General features: G+C 44.2%; 2 protein-coding genes across 2 annotated transcripts in view; one reads left to right on the top strand and one right to left on the bottom strand.

Moving 5' to 3' along the window:
• COL9A3 (collagen type IX alpha 3 chain) overlaps positions 1 to 10,022 on the top strand; it is a 36,629-nt gene extending 26,607 nt beyond the window's left edge. Inside the window, exons 24-32 of the mRNA XM_058814876.1 lie at positions 620 to 691; positions 3,953 to 3,988; positions 5,254 to 5,298; positions 5,516 to 5,548; positions 5,909 to 6,055; positions 6,415 to 6,469; positions 7,245 to 7,427; positions 8,290 to 8,367; positions 9,090 to 10,022. Coding sequence (XP_058670859.1) covers positions 620 to 691; positions 3,953 to 3,988; positions 5,254 to 5,298; positions 5,516 to 5,548; positions 5,909 to 6,055; positions 6,415 to 6,469; positions 7,245 to 7,427; positions 8,290 to 8,367; positions 9,090 to 9,265 — 825 coding nt within the window. The 3' untranslated portion in view covers positions 9,266 to 10,022. The remainder of the gene's footprint in view (positions 1 to 619; positions 692 to 3,952; positions 3,989 to 5,253; positions 5,299 to 5,515; positions 5,549 to 5,908; positions 6,056 to 6,414; positions 6,470 to 7,244; positions 7,428 to 8,289; positions 8,368 to 9,089) is intronic.
• Positions 10,023 to 11,096: 1,074 nt separating this feature from the next.
• On the bottom strand, positions 11,097 to 15,697 carry TCFL5 (transcription factor like 5). Its single transcript, XM_058814934.1, has 6 exons — positions 14,964 to 15,697; positions 14,073 to 14,259; positions 13,368 to 13,527; positions 12,417 to 12,657; positions 11,864 to 12,005; positions 11,097 to 11,210 (listed from the first exon to the last, which is right to left on the bottom strand). The coding sequence occupies exons 1-6, from the start codon at positions 15,695 to 15,697 to the stop codon at positions 11,097 to 11,099; spliced, it is 1,578 nt and encodes a 525-aa protein (XP_058670917.1).
• Between the last annotated feature and the right edge of the window lie 1,888 nt (positions 15,698 to 17,585).

The raw sequence follows: 17,585 nt of genomic DNA, 5'->3' as shown, positions 1-17,585 counted from the left end.
GGCCAGATAAGCTGTCTGCAGGAGAAATTTATATTTAGTGTTTGTTTGCAGAGGGAGGGGTTGAGTTTTGAGCCTGTTCCCTGGGAGCAGCTGTGGCTGCCCCATCCCTGGAGGGGTCCAAGGCCAGCCTGGTCTGGTGGAAGGTGTCCCAGCCTGTGCCAGGTGGTGGAACAAACTGAATTTTAAGTTTTTTATGACTTTTTGGGTTTGATCTTTGTAAAGACCTCAGTTTCTCCTTGATCTGCTCCGCTCTGTTTTTCTTCAGTGAATTCCTCCTGGGGTCTCCAACATTTCTTCCTCTTTTCTCCAAGGGTGTGGGACCTCCACTCCCCGCTGGCACTGGCTGAGGGAACATCACTTGGTGGGATGAGATATTGAAGGTTTATTAATTTTAAGTGGTTTATTAATGAAAGACCCAGGGCAAAGGTTGGAGCCCCTCACACATGCCTGACCTTGGACCAGGAGAGAAGCTGGAGTGAGCTCTCCCAACCAACACAAGTGGGGGCAAAAAGGAGAGAGACATCCCAAAATAACCTTTCTGAACCTGTTATGGAGACTGGTGAGCTCCCAGGGTTCTGCACTGTGAGCTGTAGCTTGGTTTTTGTGGTTCTCCCAACAGGGCCCCAAAGGTGCCAGCGGTGAGCCCGGCCTGCCAGGCCCGACTGGGATCCGTGGAGAGACAGGAGACAGGGTAAGGTCAATGCTCCTGGCACCCATTCCTGCTTGGCATGGGCATTTAGGGGGCAGTGGGCACCCAGACGTGGTGTAGCTGATGTGTGCTGGGTGTCCCTGGGGCTGCCCAAGCCAGGCCTCAGGGCAGGGAGCAGGATCCATCCTGTCCCCTCTGTTCCTGCTTTCTGTTCCTCTCCAGAAACTCACACTATTTTCAGACAGGGTGAATTGTTTAAAAGCAAATTCCAGGCCCTATCCTATCCAAAATATAGAATGTTCTGGAGTTTCACCTGTTCCTCACACTGGTTCCACTAAAGCCTTGCTCCCCAAGAGCACAAGAGAACTAATTCATGAATTTTTGTTACTGAGATGCTTGATTAGACTCTCTGGATTTTTTTTTATTCCAGTTTTATCAGTGACTTTTCTTTCTGAACATCAAAACACATGGGCATCCCACCTCACAATAAATGTGACTTTTTATTTAAATTAGTTCATTCTCAATTTGAAAGAAGCCATCAGGGCAAAGTGAACAGCATTTTTTGGGAGTTTGCAGGAGAACGGGAACCATGTGTTCACCAGCTCCCTCCTCCCCAGCTTTAAGGTGAAAGTTTTTATTTTTTAAAAAGAAGCTTTAAGTTGCTTTCTGTGTAAGCAACTGCAGCAGCACCACAGGGGTTCCACAATGGCCCTTCTGTGCTGGCTCCAGGCAGGTTGAAAAAAGCCTTTTGGAGTGGCTGTGGGCTGGAAGTGTGAAACAGGAGCGTTATTGTGGAGCTCTGGGGCTCCTGGCTGCATTCGGGGCTTTGCTGTGGTGAAAAATGTACAAATTCAGAGGGGAAGAGGCCCTTGCATGAAGCTCCAAGAAGAGGGAGGGAAAACTTTGTGCTTAAAGCAGTAAAAAATAATTCAGGTTTTATTTCTGCCTCTGAAGTTCAGTGCAGTTACTCTGAGATGGGATTGTTGGTTGCTCAGAATGAGAGGAAACGGCCTCAAGCTGCAGCAGAGAAGGTTTAGATTAGATATTAGGAATTTTTTTTCCCAGAAAGGGTTGTAGAGCATTGGGACAGGCTGCCCATGGAAGTGGGGGAGTCCCCATCCCTGGAGGATTCAAACAAGGTGTGGATGAGGTCATTGATGGTTTAGTGGTGCTGGGCTCACCCTAAACCCTCAAGCTGTGTTTTTACAGCCTGAACAAACAACCTGTGCTGCTGGGGACACAGAAAGCACCCAGAGATCTGCCCTGGGTCAGGATAAAGGGGAGAACTGCACACACAGCATCCATGCAATCACCCTGTCCCAGCTGCGGCCAGCTCATCACACTCTCCTGAAATCAATGGAGACCTTTCTGTGGAAAAAGAGAAATCCCCTCATGCCTGAGCTGGCTGAGTACTGACAGGCTTTTTCACAGTCCTTGGACTGACTGCTCAGGCATGTAAACCAGCATTTCAGTCAGTGTGCTTGCTGGCATGAAAAACACCAGTGGTTTGGTGCATTTGACTGGAAGATTGTGACGGTGCTCACAGGGGGCTTAGGATGAGGGAAGAGATGAGGATCTGACTCCATGTTTCAGTAGGCTTGATTTATTGTTTTATGATATATATTACATTAAAACTATACTAAAAGAATAGAAGAAAAACTTCTCATCAGAAGGCTGGCTAAGAATAGAAAAGAATGAATAACAAAGGCAGCTGTCCCAGACTCTCTGTCCAAGCCAGCTGACTGTGATTGGCCATTAATTACAAACAACCACATGAGACCAATCAAAGATCCACCTGTTGCATTCCACAGCAGCAGATAATCAATGTTTACATTTTGTTCTTGAGGCCCCTCAGCTTCTCAGGAGGAAAAAATCCTAAGGAAAGGATTTACATAAAAAGATGTCTGCGACATAAGATATAAAATAGTGTTGAGATAAAATACATCAGGCATCCTGCTGGGGTGGGATATGGGATGGGGAAGGGCTTGGCTGCTGTTGCTGACTGAGGCAGCAATAGACAAATATTTTTCCTAAGGATTTTTATTATGATGAAATTCCTGAGGATCCTGGATGCCAGCAGCCACCTGGGGCATTGCCTCTCTGGGCTCCCTCCTGGAGCACTGAGTGCTTGGCCAAAACCATGAGATGAGTTTTGTTGAGCTGATCAGAGGAAATGCGTGAAGACATGGGGCTGGCAGTCCAGAACTTCTTGTTCCTGCAGTGAATTGGAGTTTTGAATGAAAATCCTCTGGGCTAAGCTTGTCTTTAAGGGAATGTTCCTTGCAGGGCTTGGTCTTTGGTGACTGAACTGTGGTTTTTGCCATAAACTGTCATGGAGCCTTGAGACTCTGTGAAGTCAGAGGTATAAAATTTAGATTAAAATGTTCAGAAAGGAATATATTGCTTTTGCCTTCAGCAAACATAAAACAGGTGTTATAAAGTTTTAGCCACTCTTGCATTTCTACATTCCATTGTCTGTTTTTCTGAGTTATTTTTCATTAATAGAAATCCCCCCTCTTTTTAACTGAATGCTTGAAGTGAACAAAATAAAATGTCCTTGTTGTGTATGTTTGTTCTCCTCGAAGATTCAGTTCTGCTGAGCCATCTCTAGATCTAGTTAATAAAAAAAGATCAGTTTGCAGATGCCAGATTGATGAGAGTGCTATAAAAATCCTGCTTGAAGGGTAAAATGGCTGAATTTCACATGTAGATTTTGCAGTAGAGAAAAAAAATTGGGGTTCTCCTGAACTCCCATTTGCTCTGCTCTCTGGAGCAGAAATGTCTCAAATAGGGCTGAAAATGTGAATGTCAGGTAGATAAAGATGAAAGGATTTTCCAAATTGCCTGGATTACTCCTGAGGTGATAATCAGTTCATCATCTAAATGTATTTTATTCCTGTGGCCATGTTGTTCCATTAATCTTTAAATCAGGGGCACCTAATTCTAAATCCTAGGAAAACTGACAATCTAATAAGGCCTTGAAAAAGCATCTTGGCTTTTTGCCCTTGTGGGATGAAAATATTCTTGTCTGTTTTATACCACAAGTAAATCCAAGCTCCTCTCACATCACAGGCTCAGAAATTACCCCACAACACAAACCAGGGATGTGGAGAATGTCACAGAGCAAGCAGGGGGGCTTAAATCCCTTCTTATTTCCAGGAAGTGTGAATGAGATTTGTACCCTCTTACTTTGGCAGCTGGGAGACTCTGCCCCTTGCTGAGAGTGTCTGACCACACCAGGAATTCATAGCAAAGTCACAGTTGGAGCTCATTTGCTTCTTTCTCTTATTTATTTATTTTCAGGGTCCTCTCGGTGCTCCTGGTCCCAAGGGGAACCAGGTAAGTGATAACTTTTATGCCTTTGTCAGCAGAGGCATTTAAACCAAATTCTAGGGACAGCCTTTGACAGCACAAATGGCTTTTTCTTCCACAAATGAAAATATTCTGCAGCAGAAGCCAAACCCCTCTCTGGTCCCATTTTCCCTGCATTGGCACAGACGTTGTCTGTTCTGGTGGGGGACTCATGGAAATGCTGTGGTACAAACACCTGGCCCTCAGTGGGTGTTTTGTAGCCACAAGGATCTGTGCAGGAGCTCCTCACATCAAATCCAAAGTTAAGTTTAGGAGTGCAGCTTTTCCTGTGCCTGATGAAGGATGTTTCACCCTAACCTCAAAGCCTGGCACACTGATGAACTAGTTTAATCTTTTACTTTTTGCTGCTCAAGATCCATGCTTGGTTTAATCTCAGCAATGAGCTTTTGGGCCAGTTTTCATCAAATATATGGTTTTTATTAATGCATGGCTGTGTTCTTGCAGTAAGTGGAGCTTTCCTAGCAAGCTTTGCTGGTTTGGTTTCCCAGCGTCAGTGTGCTCTGTGTTTTATTGCTAAGGGGAGAAACCAACCTGATCTCTGTTTGTCTTGGAAAACTTCCCCTGGAAAGCCATGGAGTCACCATAACAATGTTCATGACCTGCTCTAATAGCAGAGCTCTGTGCTGAGCCAGCTCTGCCCTGGGCAGGGATTGCAGGGATTTGTGTCACCCCAAGCACACAGATTGCTCAGGCTGCTGCTGGTGGAGATGAGCAGCAAAGGGCTGGGACAGGGATGTCACAGAGCTTTGCCACCCTCTGCACCTGTCCCAGGAGAGCAGAGGGATGTTCCTCACCAAGACATCATGCAGTTTGAGGGTGGGATGAAGCTGGGACCCTGCTCAGGAGGCCATGAGAACAGGACACTCAATATTTGCCTGTGGCAGCAAGCCCTGATTTCTGTGAGCCAGAGCAGGGGAGCTGAAATTTAGGTTCCCTGCTTGAGGAATACCAGTGCCAGCATGTGGATCTTTCTTGGTTCTCATCCATATGAATCCAGCCTTTTATCCAGGTGCCAGCTTGTTGCAAAGGGCACCCAGTCTTAGTGCCAGCTGCCCTGTGCCCATGTGCCCTCACCAGCAGGGGAGCAGCTGCTGTGGAGTCCAGCTTTGGGAAGAGAGAATTTCTCCTTGCTGGAGCTGGGAGCCCCCATCTCCCCCAGGGTATCCCAGAGGATAAATCCAGGTCCTTGCTGTCAGCAGTAGGTGCTCTGTTAACTCTGCTCTCTCTCTCAGGGCATTGCTGGAGCAGATGGCCTCCCAGGTGACAAAGGAGAGCTGGTAGGTGTCCTTTGTCCTTAAATTCAGTACAGTTGACTCCTCACATAACAGATGGGTGCAGAAAGCCATGGATCACTGTGGTCAGTCAGAATTAACCGAGATCTCCAGCCCTGCTGCGAAAAGGGGGCAACCCAAGCCTTGCGCACATCACAGATTGGGGTTTAGATGTGCATTTCCTGAATGAATCACTTTCTTATTTCCCTTTTCTTTCTGACAGGGTCCCTTTGGACCTCCTGGCCAAAAAGGAGAGGTAAGTGTCAGACACTGGGGGCTCATGCCCTGAAGGATTTAGGAGTAAGCATGACCATTGCTTAACTATAAACTCTGTCTGGTGTCATTACCTAGAAGCAGGCTTTCCTCACTATCATGCTCTAAAATCTATGAGAAAAATGGTGATTTCTGGCATTCAAAATATTGAAATCTGTTTGACAATTTTGCTGCAGCAAGGACTGCTCTTATCATGACCTATATATGCAGAAACACCCTTAGGATGTAAGAAATGGATCTGATCCTCCATATCCATCCAGGAAACCTCAAGAAAGTTTTAACAAACGCCCAGGAGATTACTTCCATTTTAAGTGGTTTTGGTCTTTTTTATTTCTCACTGCAGCCAGGAAAAAGAGGAGAACTTGGTCCAAAAGGTGTCCAAGGACCAAATGGGACAGCTGGAGCACCAGGGATCCCAGGACATCCAGGACCCATGGGTCACCAGGGGGAGAGGGGTGTCCCTGGCATCACAGGCAAACCTGGACCTCCTGTAAGTACCTGCTGCTTCTGAGCACAGTCAGGGAGCCTGGGAAGTGAAAAAATGGATTGTGGGGTTTTGAATGCTATCCAAAAAATAAGGTCCTGCATTTTAGCAGGCAAAAATAAGGCTAAATAAACCCCAGATTAAATATCTGGCCTAACATTAAAATTAATTGCTGCCATTTGAACAGCAGAGGAAGAAGGGAAGCTGTCACCTTTTGAGGAGGGAGAAGAACCCCCTGCTCTTCATGCAGGACCTTGTGCTGCTTCCCAAGCTCCTGGAAATTTGTTTTGTGTCCTGCAGCTTCTGCCAGGGCTGGTTATTGATAAGGAGGTTCCTACAAAGACAAATTCTTGTGTTAACTGCAGGGCAAAGAGGCCAGTGAACAACATATCAGAGAACTCTGTGGGGAAATGATAAATGGTGAGTATTACTGAGAGAAAACTGACTTTAATTACCAGATCAGTGGATCCTGAACATAAAATGGCTTCTGAGGTTTGTTAATTTTCTGTCTTCATATGAAAAAAAAAATACATTGACCTTTAGTGTAATGAAATTATTCAGGAGGTCATCTTGTTGTATTCAGGAGGTCACTTTGTTGGGGATGTCTTTTGGTGTTCTAAAATTAGTATTTTTAAATTATTCATCATGGCAATGGTCAAAATGCACTGAAAGCAGCTTTGGCACGAGTGTTGTGTGAGACCTCCTGCCCTAACCTGTGTCATTCTGAGCTCCCCTCTCCTCAGTGCCCCTCATTTCCTTGGAGCAGGTCCCCAGGGAGTGTCCTTCTTTATTCAAAGTGACTGTTTTGCATTTGGAGCTTACATCCAAAGTGTTTTGCATTTGGAGTTTACATCCCCTGTTTGGGATGAGGTTAAAGTTTGTTTCAGGAAATTATTTTAGTGTCATTTGTTAGAATACTCTAATCTCCATATAATGGAATACTCCATATATTAGAATCCTCTCATACTAAAATAATATTCCATATATTAGAATCCTCTAATATTAAAATCCATATATTAGATTACTCTGATACTCTTAATATCTCCATCCGTGGAGATGTAAAAAACCCCAAAAAGCCACAGGTAAGCAGGAAGGGCCAGACCCACTGTTCCCTCCTGCCAGGAGCAGCGGCAGGGAGTTCTGCCTAAGGAAAGGTGCAAATGTTGTAGATGCAGAGTTTGGTTGTGTTTTTCAGAGCAAATCGCGCTGCTGGCTGCTAACCTGAGGAAGCCCCTGGCTCCTGGGATGACGGGACGGCCGGGCCCAGCCGGGCCCCCCGGCCCCCCTGGCAGCACGGGCAGCGTGGGGCACCCTGGGCCTCGCGGGCCCCCCGGCTACAGAGGGCCAACAGGAGAGCTTGGCGACCCTGGACCCAGAGGCAAGTTAAAAGTGAAACAATTTTCTTCTCTTTTATGCCCACTGAAATGAACTGGTGCTGAATTCAGCACTGGGGAGAAGAGATCAGCCTGTGGTGGAGTTGTGCATCTTGGGGGGTGGTGTTGGGAAGGATGAAAGTTTGACAAGAAAGTCTCACAGATATGTATGCTTTGCAGAAAGATTTTTAAATGTGGAGTCTGATGAAAGAATAGAGTTGGAAGCAAGTTTTGATATAGAAGAAAAGAATCGCTGAGCCAGTCTTGCTGGCTAACCAAGGAGGCAAAGGGTCTGTTAGTTAGAAGGGGTTTTTATGACTTAGAGAAAAGGATAAACCCACCCCAAACAAGATGTTTTTACCAAGCAAGAAGATAGCACAGGCAAAAAAAGCCTGCTGATGTAGCAAGTAGAAAAAAAATCTCAGAATTTTCTACTGCAAGAAAACTGAAAAAAAACTTCTAGCTTAAACTGTAATGTACTAAATTTTAGTGATTGGAGAATAGTAACATAAATATGGTAATTATAGTAGTTATAATAGGCTGTAGGTAATAGTTAAGGTATAGATTGGTTCTACTGCATTAAGAGGCTCAGCAAAGTATATAATGCAGCCTGCCTGCAGCTGGAGCTGACAGCTGTAGGCACAGGCTCTGTCACCCACATCTTAGATAGAATAAACTGCATTTTAGAGATCTGCCTGCAGTCCCACATCTCTCATTTAGGCTCTCACAGGGTGCCATGTAAGCAAAGATCTCGGCAGCACCCAGGGGATTCCTGTGTAGCTCCTCCTGTTCTCTCCCCGTTGGGAGCTGTTGGTGGCTCCAGCTGCAGAGCACAGCTCACTGTGGGAATTGTGTTTGTGATTCAAGGTGACCCTGGTGAAAAGGGAGACAAAGGACCTGTGGGCCAAGGGATCGATGGGCCTGATGGTGACCAAGGGCTGCAGGGTAAGTGAGGGGAAATAATAGTAATACTAATAATACTAATACTAATAATAATAATATAATTGAATGCTGCATGGCTGAAGTGAAGGCTGAGGAGGGACAGCTCTGCATGCTGATGGCAATAGATTATCATCATTCATTTAAAGGTGTGATAACTCTGAGGCTCTCCAGATTAAGGGAAAGGATGGTGCCTGCTTCCTGATGATTCCTTTATTAAAATACTCAAGATTAATTTATGCAAATTAATTAATATCTCTTGAAAACTTGGAAGGATATTCTTTATTTTGCTCACCTGTTAAAGCAGCTTTTCTAACTGGGATTATACTTGTACAATGAATAAACTGCAGGCACCAAAAGCAGGCTCTCCATTCACAGAATTTCATAAAGCCAAAATATTTACAACCACAAAATCTATACTATAAAATTTTATAATATTTATACCCTGTTGTCTCAGAATCTTCCATAAAATAATTAATCCATGTTAATAAACTGTGAGCTCACACAGCCAAAACATTCCTTGACCAAATTAGGGATAAAAAAATCCAAAGCACATACTCCAGATTCAGGGTAAATTTATTGAAAACACCTTGTACTCAACAGGCCATAACAAGTGTGATGTACAGACACTCAAAGTATATTAAGATCTCTAAAATCAACACATATATACAGATATTAAAAAAGAAAAGGTGGAAATATTTCATGTATCTTTCCCCTCTCTTGTTTAGGACCACCTGGTGTGCCTGGAATTACTAAAAACGGCCGTGATGGTGCTCAGGGTGAACCCGGGCTGCCAGGGGATCCTGGGACTCCTGGCACTGTTGGGGCTCAGGGAACTCCAGGAATTTGTGACACGTCGGCTTGCATGGGAGCTGTCGCAGCATCAACTTCCAAAAAATCATAAACCAACAGTACAAGAAGTGAAGAAGTGACTGAATATTTAAATAAACAGTGCATTGTAAGAAAACAGAATCCTTCTAGTGCTAAAAGGACAGATGCTCCTTCTATTCTATTAAGTGGAGACTTTGACACAGTTCTATGAAAAAGAAAGCATCAGATGAAAAATTTAATTAAAGATGCTTTATGACTATCTTTTCCTTCCCCCAATTATTTCCCAGAGTTTTTACTGCTAAACAACCTCACATTTCCTTCCTCCCTTTGCTCAAGAGACCTGCAAGAGGAAGCATTGCTCCTTTTTACCATCACCCCCCCTGTACTAAAGATCACGACTTTTTGCTAAGAAAGTTTGAGCCTTTTCCATTGAATTCCTTGGTGCTGCTCCCACTGACTTCAGTCCTGCAGGTTTGTGCTCTCAGACACGTTGTTAAGACACTCAGGCACCGAGCTGCCTCTTCCATCAGTGGAAATCAGGCATTTCAATATCCTGTATTTTAACATCTGAACCTTCTGGCCTAAGGAATGACCATTGCTTAAATCTGTGTTGCCAGCTAGAAGTTTTCAGATTGCACCTCAAATATTTTGGCAAGACTAGTAAACAGTAATCCTCTTGCAAGCAAATTCTGCAAAAGGAGTAATGTAAATATTTTAATTTCCAGGGAAGAATTTTTGCATATTTCCATATGATAACGAAGGAAATGAAGTAACAGCATTTTCATGACCTCTACTTCAGCTATTTGCACAGTAATTGTGATGGAACCCCACCTAAGAAAGGATGCTCTTTTAAAGTCCAGCCAAAATCACCTGTATGAACTGTTGTAAAAATAAAAGGAGATTTTTTTTAACCTTTTCTTTTTGATGTTGTAAGTGTCATTATACAAATCAAATTAACTTGGCTAAACTCCATTTTCCAGAGCTAGGTTTTACTAGTATTGTTTGCACATAAATTGCTGCAAAATTGTTCTTATCCGTGATTTAAACCAGTATTAATTTTGGTAGAACTTTTTATACTTTAAAACTTGCTAGCATCATCTATTTAAAAAAATTAATAAAGCCACTCTCAGCTCACACACAGTTCTATTTCTGTCCTATATGCCAAAGCCTATGAACGAAGCATCATATTTCTCTTTAAATATAAAAATAGTTTGTGCATTTAAATATCTACTGTTTAAAATATTCCACTTTTGGTCTAAAGTAACAACACAAGAACCTATTGGACAGTTGTGTGGCAGACATTAAAAATAGGACTGAATTTAAAAATGCCAACACCATTGCACTACTCTTTGGAGCTAATTATGTTAAATATGTATGCAAATGCAAAATTCATAATATACACAGTTTAGAAACTATGCACTTGTTCAAATAACCAATACAATATTTACATTTTAAATGGAAAAATGGGCATTATAATATGGTAACTTCAGTTTCTTTTTACACTGGAAGAATGAGTTTTGCATCTAGCCATTAAAATAACAGGAAGATAGAAGTTCTACGACTCTTCCAATCTGTACTGCATCATCTTTAAAAAATAAAATAAAAGCAAAAAATTAAATGAGATCCCAAAGCAGGATGACAAGCAAATTTTGTATAACTAAAGGGTTAAAATAATTAGTTATGACATTTTCTTGTAGCTTCTGGTCCCAAAGCCCCTTGAACAGGGCAGATTCCCATTGCTGGTAGTTACCTTCCATTTCCATTTGCAATAGAGAAAGTTTCCTTTAAATTTCTATTTATATATATTTACAAGTTACACTTTCAAATTCCTATTCAGTATGTAAATGGAAAGAATGAAACACAGTTTGCACTACTGTCACACAATTCAGGGTGGGCAGCTCAGGCTATTTGGTCTCCATAGCTGTGCGGTTTTCCTGTGCTGGACACATTACACATGAGTCTGGTCTTCCAATTTTTAGTCTCCTGCCTGTTTTACCACAGAACACAGTCTCAAATTCCTGGAAAAAAATTAAAATACAAAACATAAATGTTATATTTAATACAGATGTTTACTTGAGATGGATGCTTTTGTTTCATTAATGCCTTCAACAGGAAGGAGGAGGGGGATGTCCATATCTAGAGCAGCAGGTTTTCCAATAAACACCCTCCTAAAATTCTTAGCAGAGCTAGAATTACTCTGGAGCTGCTACTACTGCTGAGGAGAACAAGAGTTGCTTTTAAGGCATGTAACCCTTTAACTCTGCTCACCCACTCAATACAGTGTGAGCATTAGCTGTGATCACCCTCCCTGAACAAACTAGAAGCCTGTGAAAGAGGCAGAAAAGAGAGAAAATGAAGGAGGAGAGGAATGATTGAAGATGACCTTAATTTCATATTGTTGTCCAAATAGGATCATGCTCAGGAACTGTGTAACTAAAAAAAAAATTAATTTAAAAATCTAATTTGAAAACACTGACTGAGGAGAGCCTGTAATTTCTTACTAGTGACTCAAACAGCTGAAAGAAATAAAAATTTAAAGGAAGGTTCAAGAATATATTGAGTCCTTCACAAACAGCATCAAGCAGAAGCTTTGCTTCTCAGTTCTACATTATGACAGCTTTAAAACATTTCCCATTTTAATAAAGACCAAAACCAAAATGAGATTTCAAACCTGCTTCAGGGAGTCGCCGTGCCTTTCCTGAATGTACTTGAGGAATGCAGTTGTCCACTGCAAAGTTGTTGCCTTGTCAGTGTCGATTGTGCAGAAGGGAACGAGGAGATTGAGCTCATCACAACAAACCCGGATCCTGCGCCTGCAGGCAAACACCCAAGCTTATCACCCACGGGCCAGAGGGAAGGGAAAATACAGAGAACAGGAAAACTACTCACATTAACCAGCAACAGACTTTGGGGACTGCTTTGTGTTTGCTACAAGCTTTGTGTATTAGATTTGTTACACACAAGTCACCTTATCTTTACAGAATGGCTGAAATGTTTTGAAATCTCTTTTTGTTTGTTTACAGAGTGAAAACACAAAGACAACCACAATGAAACAGATTTTTTTTCCCCTCTAACAAACACCAAGCCCTCACCTCCTGCACTGCTATTTCTTGGAGCTAATACAAAATATGGCAAGTTTACATTTACTCTGGATAATCAGAGTACTGCAGTAGCAGTATTTGAGGCTTCAAGAGGTGTTTCATGGCCCCTGCTCCCAGAATTACCTCCTGTCTCTCTCCAGGCGGTTGTGCCTTTCCCTCCTCTGAGCACTTCCATCCTGGGAACCACTCTGCACCTGCACACTGGAGCTGGGCTGTGCTGACTGCCAGGGGCCCTGGGCAGCTGCAGTGCTCTGGTTGTTGTCCCGGGCGTTCCGAATCTCACCGAGAGGTTTGCGATCCATGTTTGCATCCAACAGATTTATTCGGCTGCAACTTCTGTTTATGGCTTGCTTGCATAAGGTGTCTTGTAGGAAAATAAAAATGAAAAGAATGACCTATTTGTTACTCTCCCATTAACCTGAAAATACTGATCATGGAAAGTTCTTTTGGTGCTTTATTTATGTAGAATAATCTTTGAAGCTTTACTGCCAGCCCACATTGATTCTTACAGCAAGACATGTCCTGCAGAAGACCTAAGGCACTGCTTGCTATTCCAAAATCCACACAGCTTCTATTTTCTCAGAGAGCCCACTGAGATTGTGCCTGCCCTTGGTGAGCACTGGAGGCAGACCTTAAAATCTTCAGTTTGATACTGACTACTGATACTGATCAGCTTTGGGGGTCAAAGAATGTACCCCTCTGCCACAGGGTTTGGTGGTGTTTGCTCAAAGGCTGGACTCAGTTGTCTTGAAGGTCTTTTCCAACCTTAATGATTCTATGATTCTAAAGAAACCAGCTGCTGACCCAAGGCCCAGATTTTCCAAGTTACTTAGTAACCTCAAGCCTCCTCATTTCAAGCCAGAAGTGCTAAACAATTTTGAAAGTACAGCTAAACTTATAGATGTTGAACCTCCTTGGACAAATCTAGCCTCATGTTGCCTATAGAGCATCTTTGCCATAAGAACATCACCTCCCACATTCACTAAAATCATATTAATTCCAGAAAAGAATTCAGAAAAAAATTACATTTGAAGACCAAGAGAAAACTAAGTGAAAAGAAGATAAATGGTTTACCTCCAACTTTAATCCAAACTTCCTCAGGCAAAGCTTTATTTATAGCACCTACTGTCTGTTTCGTGGATTCAACTTCCTGATAGAGAAAAGGGAATGTTTTGGGTATCCCAAGGTCTTGATGTTTGGCAGCTTCCAAAATAGTGCAAGATGTTCCACAGGTCTGTGAAAACAAAAAGGAAATAATTACAGAACAATATACATTAAAACAAAAGAGACTATTGTGATATCTTTCTGCTAGCTTCTTAAATTACTTCTTCAGACTGAATAAATCCCAAATACACACAACACAACCATGGGGTTTTGACAGTGGTGAATTTTGGGGATACCTCTGACATTTCTCAGTGCCTTGCTATCACTTTTGCTTCAGAGGTTACTGCAAGTTGTGGAGAGGGAAATATCTTTATCACCAAAATGAATTAGAAAGAAAGGAACTACAGAAAATGGTCTCTTTGTTGTCTTGCACAGATGAAAAACTGATTAAGAAAAAAGAGATCTGATGGCCTACCGCTCATTACTGGGATACAAGTAATTACAAATGCCACAAAAGTGACTTGATTGTCTTAAAGATCAATAAATAAATTGCATTACAGATTGTTCTGATCACCCCTATTCAAACCCAGCCACACTCTACCACAAATCTTCAGAATTCTACCACACCCAGGAAGTTAACACTATCAGCATTGGAAGGTGGCAGAGGAGAGTTACCTGTGCTTGGGAAGGGTTAGCACTTCCAGCAGCAGAACATGCATTCATGGTAAAGAATGGGTAAGTGAATGGTAAGGAATGTGTGGCAGGTGCAGCCTTATTTTTCCCTAGTGCAGCACACCTGTTCCCTTGCTGGTGAAGAGGAACACCCACCACTTCTGAGGGCTGGCGGATCAATGTCACTAAACTTCAGACAAAAACAAACAAACAGAAAACATACCAGGCTGACTGCTTGGAAATGAGTGCAGAAATAAAGTACAGCTACAAATATTCTAGAAACTACCACCAAGAAACCACTTTCATTTACTGTAAACAGAAATCACTGTTATTGCTATATTGCCCACTTCAGGGGCCAAATAAAAGAAAAGAAAAATCAGCCAAGGAGGTATTTTATTCTGTGCAATAACAAGGTGCTTCATGCCTCAATAAAACATTTTGTCAGCACATTAAGATAGGTACAGGGCTAGGTTGTGAAACAATAGTTTTGCTCCAGTTTTCCCCATAGTCAGGCCTCCACATTATAACCCCAATCTATCACCACCATTATTATTTTTTTATTATTATTATCAAAAATCTACTTTGCTTTTAGCAAGCTGCATATTAAAATTAGGTAATGTTCTCTCACCTTTATTTACAGTACATGTTATCAAGAATAAAGTCATAAAGTAATTAATTTTGGAACTCCATGCTGTACCATTAATGCAATAAACAGAGGGGCCTAAGCTGAGCTCAGTGGAGTCGCAGCCACGTTTGATGGCACAGTTTAACAAGCCCAACCCATCCTTGTCATATATTAAAACAAGCACTATTCACAGGTTTCACTTAGCAAATCACTTTTGAACTACATGATACATAGTTTAACAACATAAACTAAAAGTAATTGCAACACACTTGTTAAGAGTTACTCCAGATTCTTGGGGTTCTTGACATCTGGGGTTTTCTGTCGGGCTGCTGTTGAATCTGTCTTCCAACCGAGCTCTGACTGCAGGTTTAGATCTAACCTCTGGTGCCAGTGCCGAATTTTCAACAAATATGTTTTCCTTATTCTCCCCCAAGAAATTTTCACCCTGTTTAGCTTTTGCTACACTGCATCCCGAGGCTTCTACAGAGCTACTACTGTTGGGCGCTTTCTCTCTCTGGTTCCCAGGGAGGTTGGACTCGCTAAGTAACATCATCCTGAGCTCCTGGAGGTCAGCATAGCCCAGGTGCGGGTTAGAACTCGGCCAGTAGCTGTCACAAGGCAACCCTGACTGACAGGTCACTGGGCAGACCGACTGGTTCCCAGAGCTGTTGGATGAGCCCCCGTCCTGACTGGTGCTGGGGGAGGGCTGCTGCAGAGGGGGGTCTGCAGAGGGGCCAGGCGAGGAGAAAGCGCTGAGCCTGGCTTCCACTTCACCTTCGCTACTCTGCGCCTCCGTGTGCGAGCAAAGTATGTGCTGCAGCTGGGTGTACTCAATGTCCATCATCTCCACCAGGCTGGCCTCGGGGGTGGCGAAGCCAAGGTTTTGCTCACCAAAGGAACTGTCACTTGAGCCTCCAGGTCCGACAGCAACGGGAGCGGGGTCAGGAACACTAGCTGGGCTCTGAGGAATGGTCTGAGGCTCCTCGGGGGCTGATCCTGACATGGCTACAGCAAACCTAATCAGTTACCAATGTCCCTTTCAACAGAAAACCATAAAACCTTCAACAATTGTCAGTACTATCCATTAAAAAAACCCAAAGGCAGAAAAAATTGCACTTAACACTGATTGGCGAGGTAACAGAGTGGGGACCAAGCTGCCGCTGGCGGGGTACCTGACACCCTGACCATGTCTCCCCCCCGGGTGAGACCCTCCCTCCCCCTCCAGCACCGCTGCTCACGACAAACGGCCTTCACCTGTCCCCGCCCCGGCCTCGGCGGGGAGGCTGCGGGCACTCTGCGGCCTGGCACCCCCTGAGACAGCGCCCGGACGGCGGCGGGGCAGCCCGGGCGGGCGGGAGCGGGGCCCCCGCGGCCGGGGGGAGCCGTGGGGAGCCGGGGCGGGCAGGGCCGGGCGGGGCCGGGCGGGGCGGGGGCGGGAGGGGACGCGCGGGCCCTCAGCCCGGCCGAGCGCTGCCCGAGCGCGCCGCGCGCCGCCGCCAACGGCTGCGCGTAACCGCCGCCCGCGCGCGGGGCCGCGCGCGCCACGCCCCGCCCCTGAGGCGGGACCGGCCCCGCCCCTGCCCGCCCCTTCAGGGCTGAAACTGACCCGGGGCGGAGCCCGGCGGTAATAACAGTGGGGCAGCGGCGTTGTGAGGAGATAAGGGAAGAGAATGTGCGGCTGCAATGTGTGCTTACAGACTTTTTCTAGTTCTGGACACACTGCTTTAGCTGATTTGCGGTGCTTGGCTGGGTACACGTTGTTATGCTAAATTTTAAAGAATTAAACCTATTGGCTGTTTTGCCTACGGCTAAACTCTGTTACTTGGCTTTGTCGCTAACGGAAAGCTCACAAAGAGCAACGGCCGGGGCTGGGCTGCGCTGAGGGAACTGCCCCACCTGCACCAACAGCATCACCAGCGGCACGGCCCAGGCAGATTTGTGCAAGAAGGAAAAGGCAAATAAACCAGCTGGATTGACGGGATAAACCAGCTGGGTTAACGGGAATCGCTTGTCATTCCACACGAGGGGCCCTGGGGCCGCCCCAGCCCCGCAGGGAGAGCCCGAGCGGGGCAGTGAAGGTTCCCCGGCCCATCCCGCCCCGGGGTCCGGATGGGAAAAGTGAGAGGAAAAATGGTCCCAAGGCAGTGTGCACTGACATCTCCATGAAATGCAGCCACAGTCCGACGGTATCACTCGTGACTTCCCTCTAGACGCAAACCCAGGAACTTTAAAAGCAGTTTTGTGCACACTGAACTCAATATACACTTTCCTACTTCTCTAATCCTCTTCCACACTCCCCTTTACAATGCTCACAGTTATAGTACAGCCCTTTATAGAAACAATAATATTTCTGTTTATATTGTTCTAGACTTTGCAGGGGGGTTTGCAAAGAAAAAGATTTATCAAAATACTCTTTGTAATGTTAGCTTAGTACAAACATAGACAAAAGCTCAAAATAGTGAGTTCTTTCATGTTAATCAAAAGTTTGGGCAAAGCCAGAGAATTGTTTTGCTGTTTCTTGCAATGCAGGACAATCATTCAGTGCCATTTTTAGTCTCTGTAAATTGAGTTAAATTGTTATGTGGGTTTCAGCCTGGTTTTTACCACCTGTTGTAGTGGAGGATACAGGAACCCTGCTGCAAAATCCAGCTCCAGCTGATTGTTAGCTACATAAAGCTGTGGTTTAACAAAGTCACTGGAGCCTATGCTGTTGATTTTTTTTCCACTTGATCTCTGTGAGGATGGATTTACCAATCCTAAAGCATAAACAGATCCCCCAGACTACTAAAGGAGAATTTCCTAAAAGATGAAAAGCCACACACCTATTTCATAAAAATGTAAAGGCAAGAAAATAATAAATGGTGTGACCTGAATTAATACTTTTTCTTTTC

Source organism: Ammospiza caudacuta, chromosome 15 (genome assembly GCF_027887145.1).
Source record: "Ammospiza caudacuta isolate bAmmCau1 chromosome 15, bAmmCau1.pri, whole genome shotgun sequence".
Classification (NCBI taxonomy): domain Eukaryota; kingdom Metazoa; phylum Chordata; class Aves; order Passeriformes; family Passerellidae; genus Ammospiza; species Ammospiza caudacuta.
Note: the sequence above shows the minus strand (reverse complement) of the source record. Positions and strands in the feature narration are given on the sequence as shown.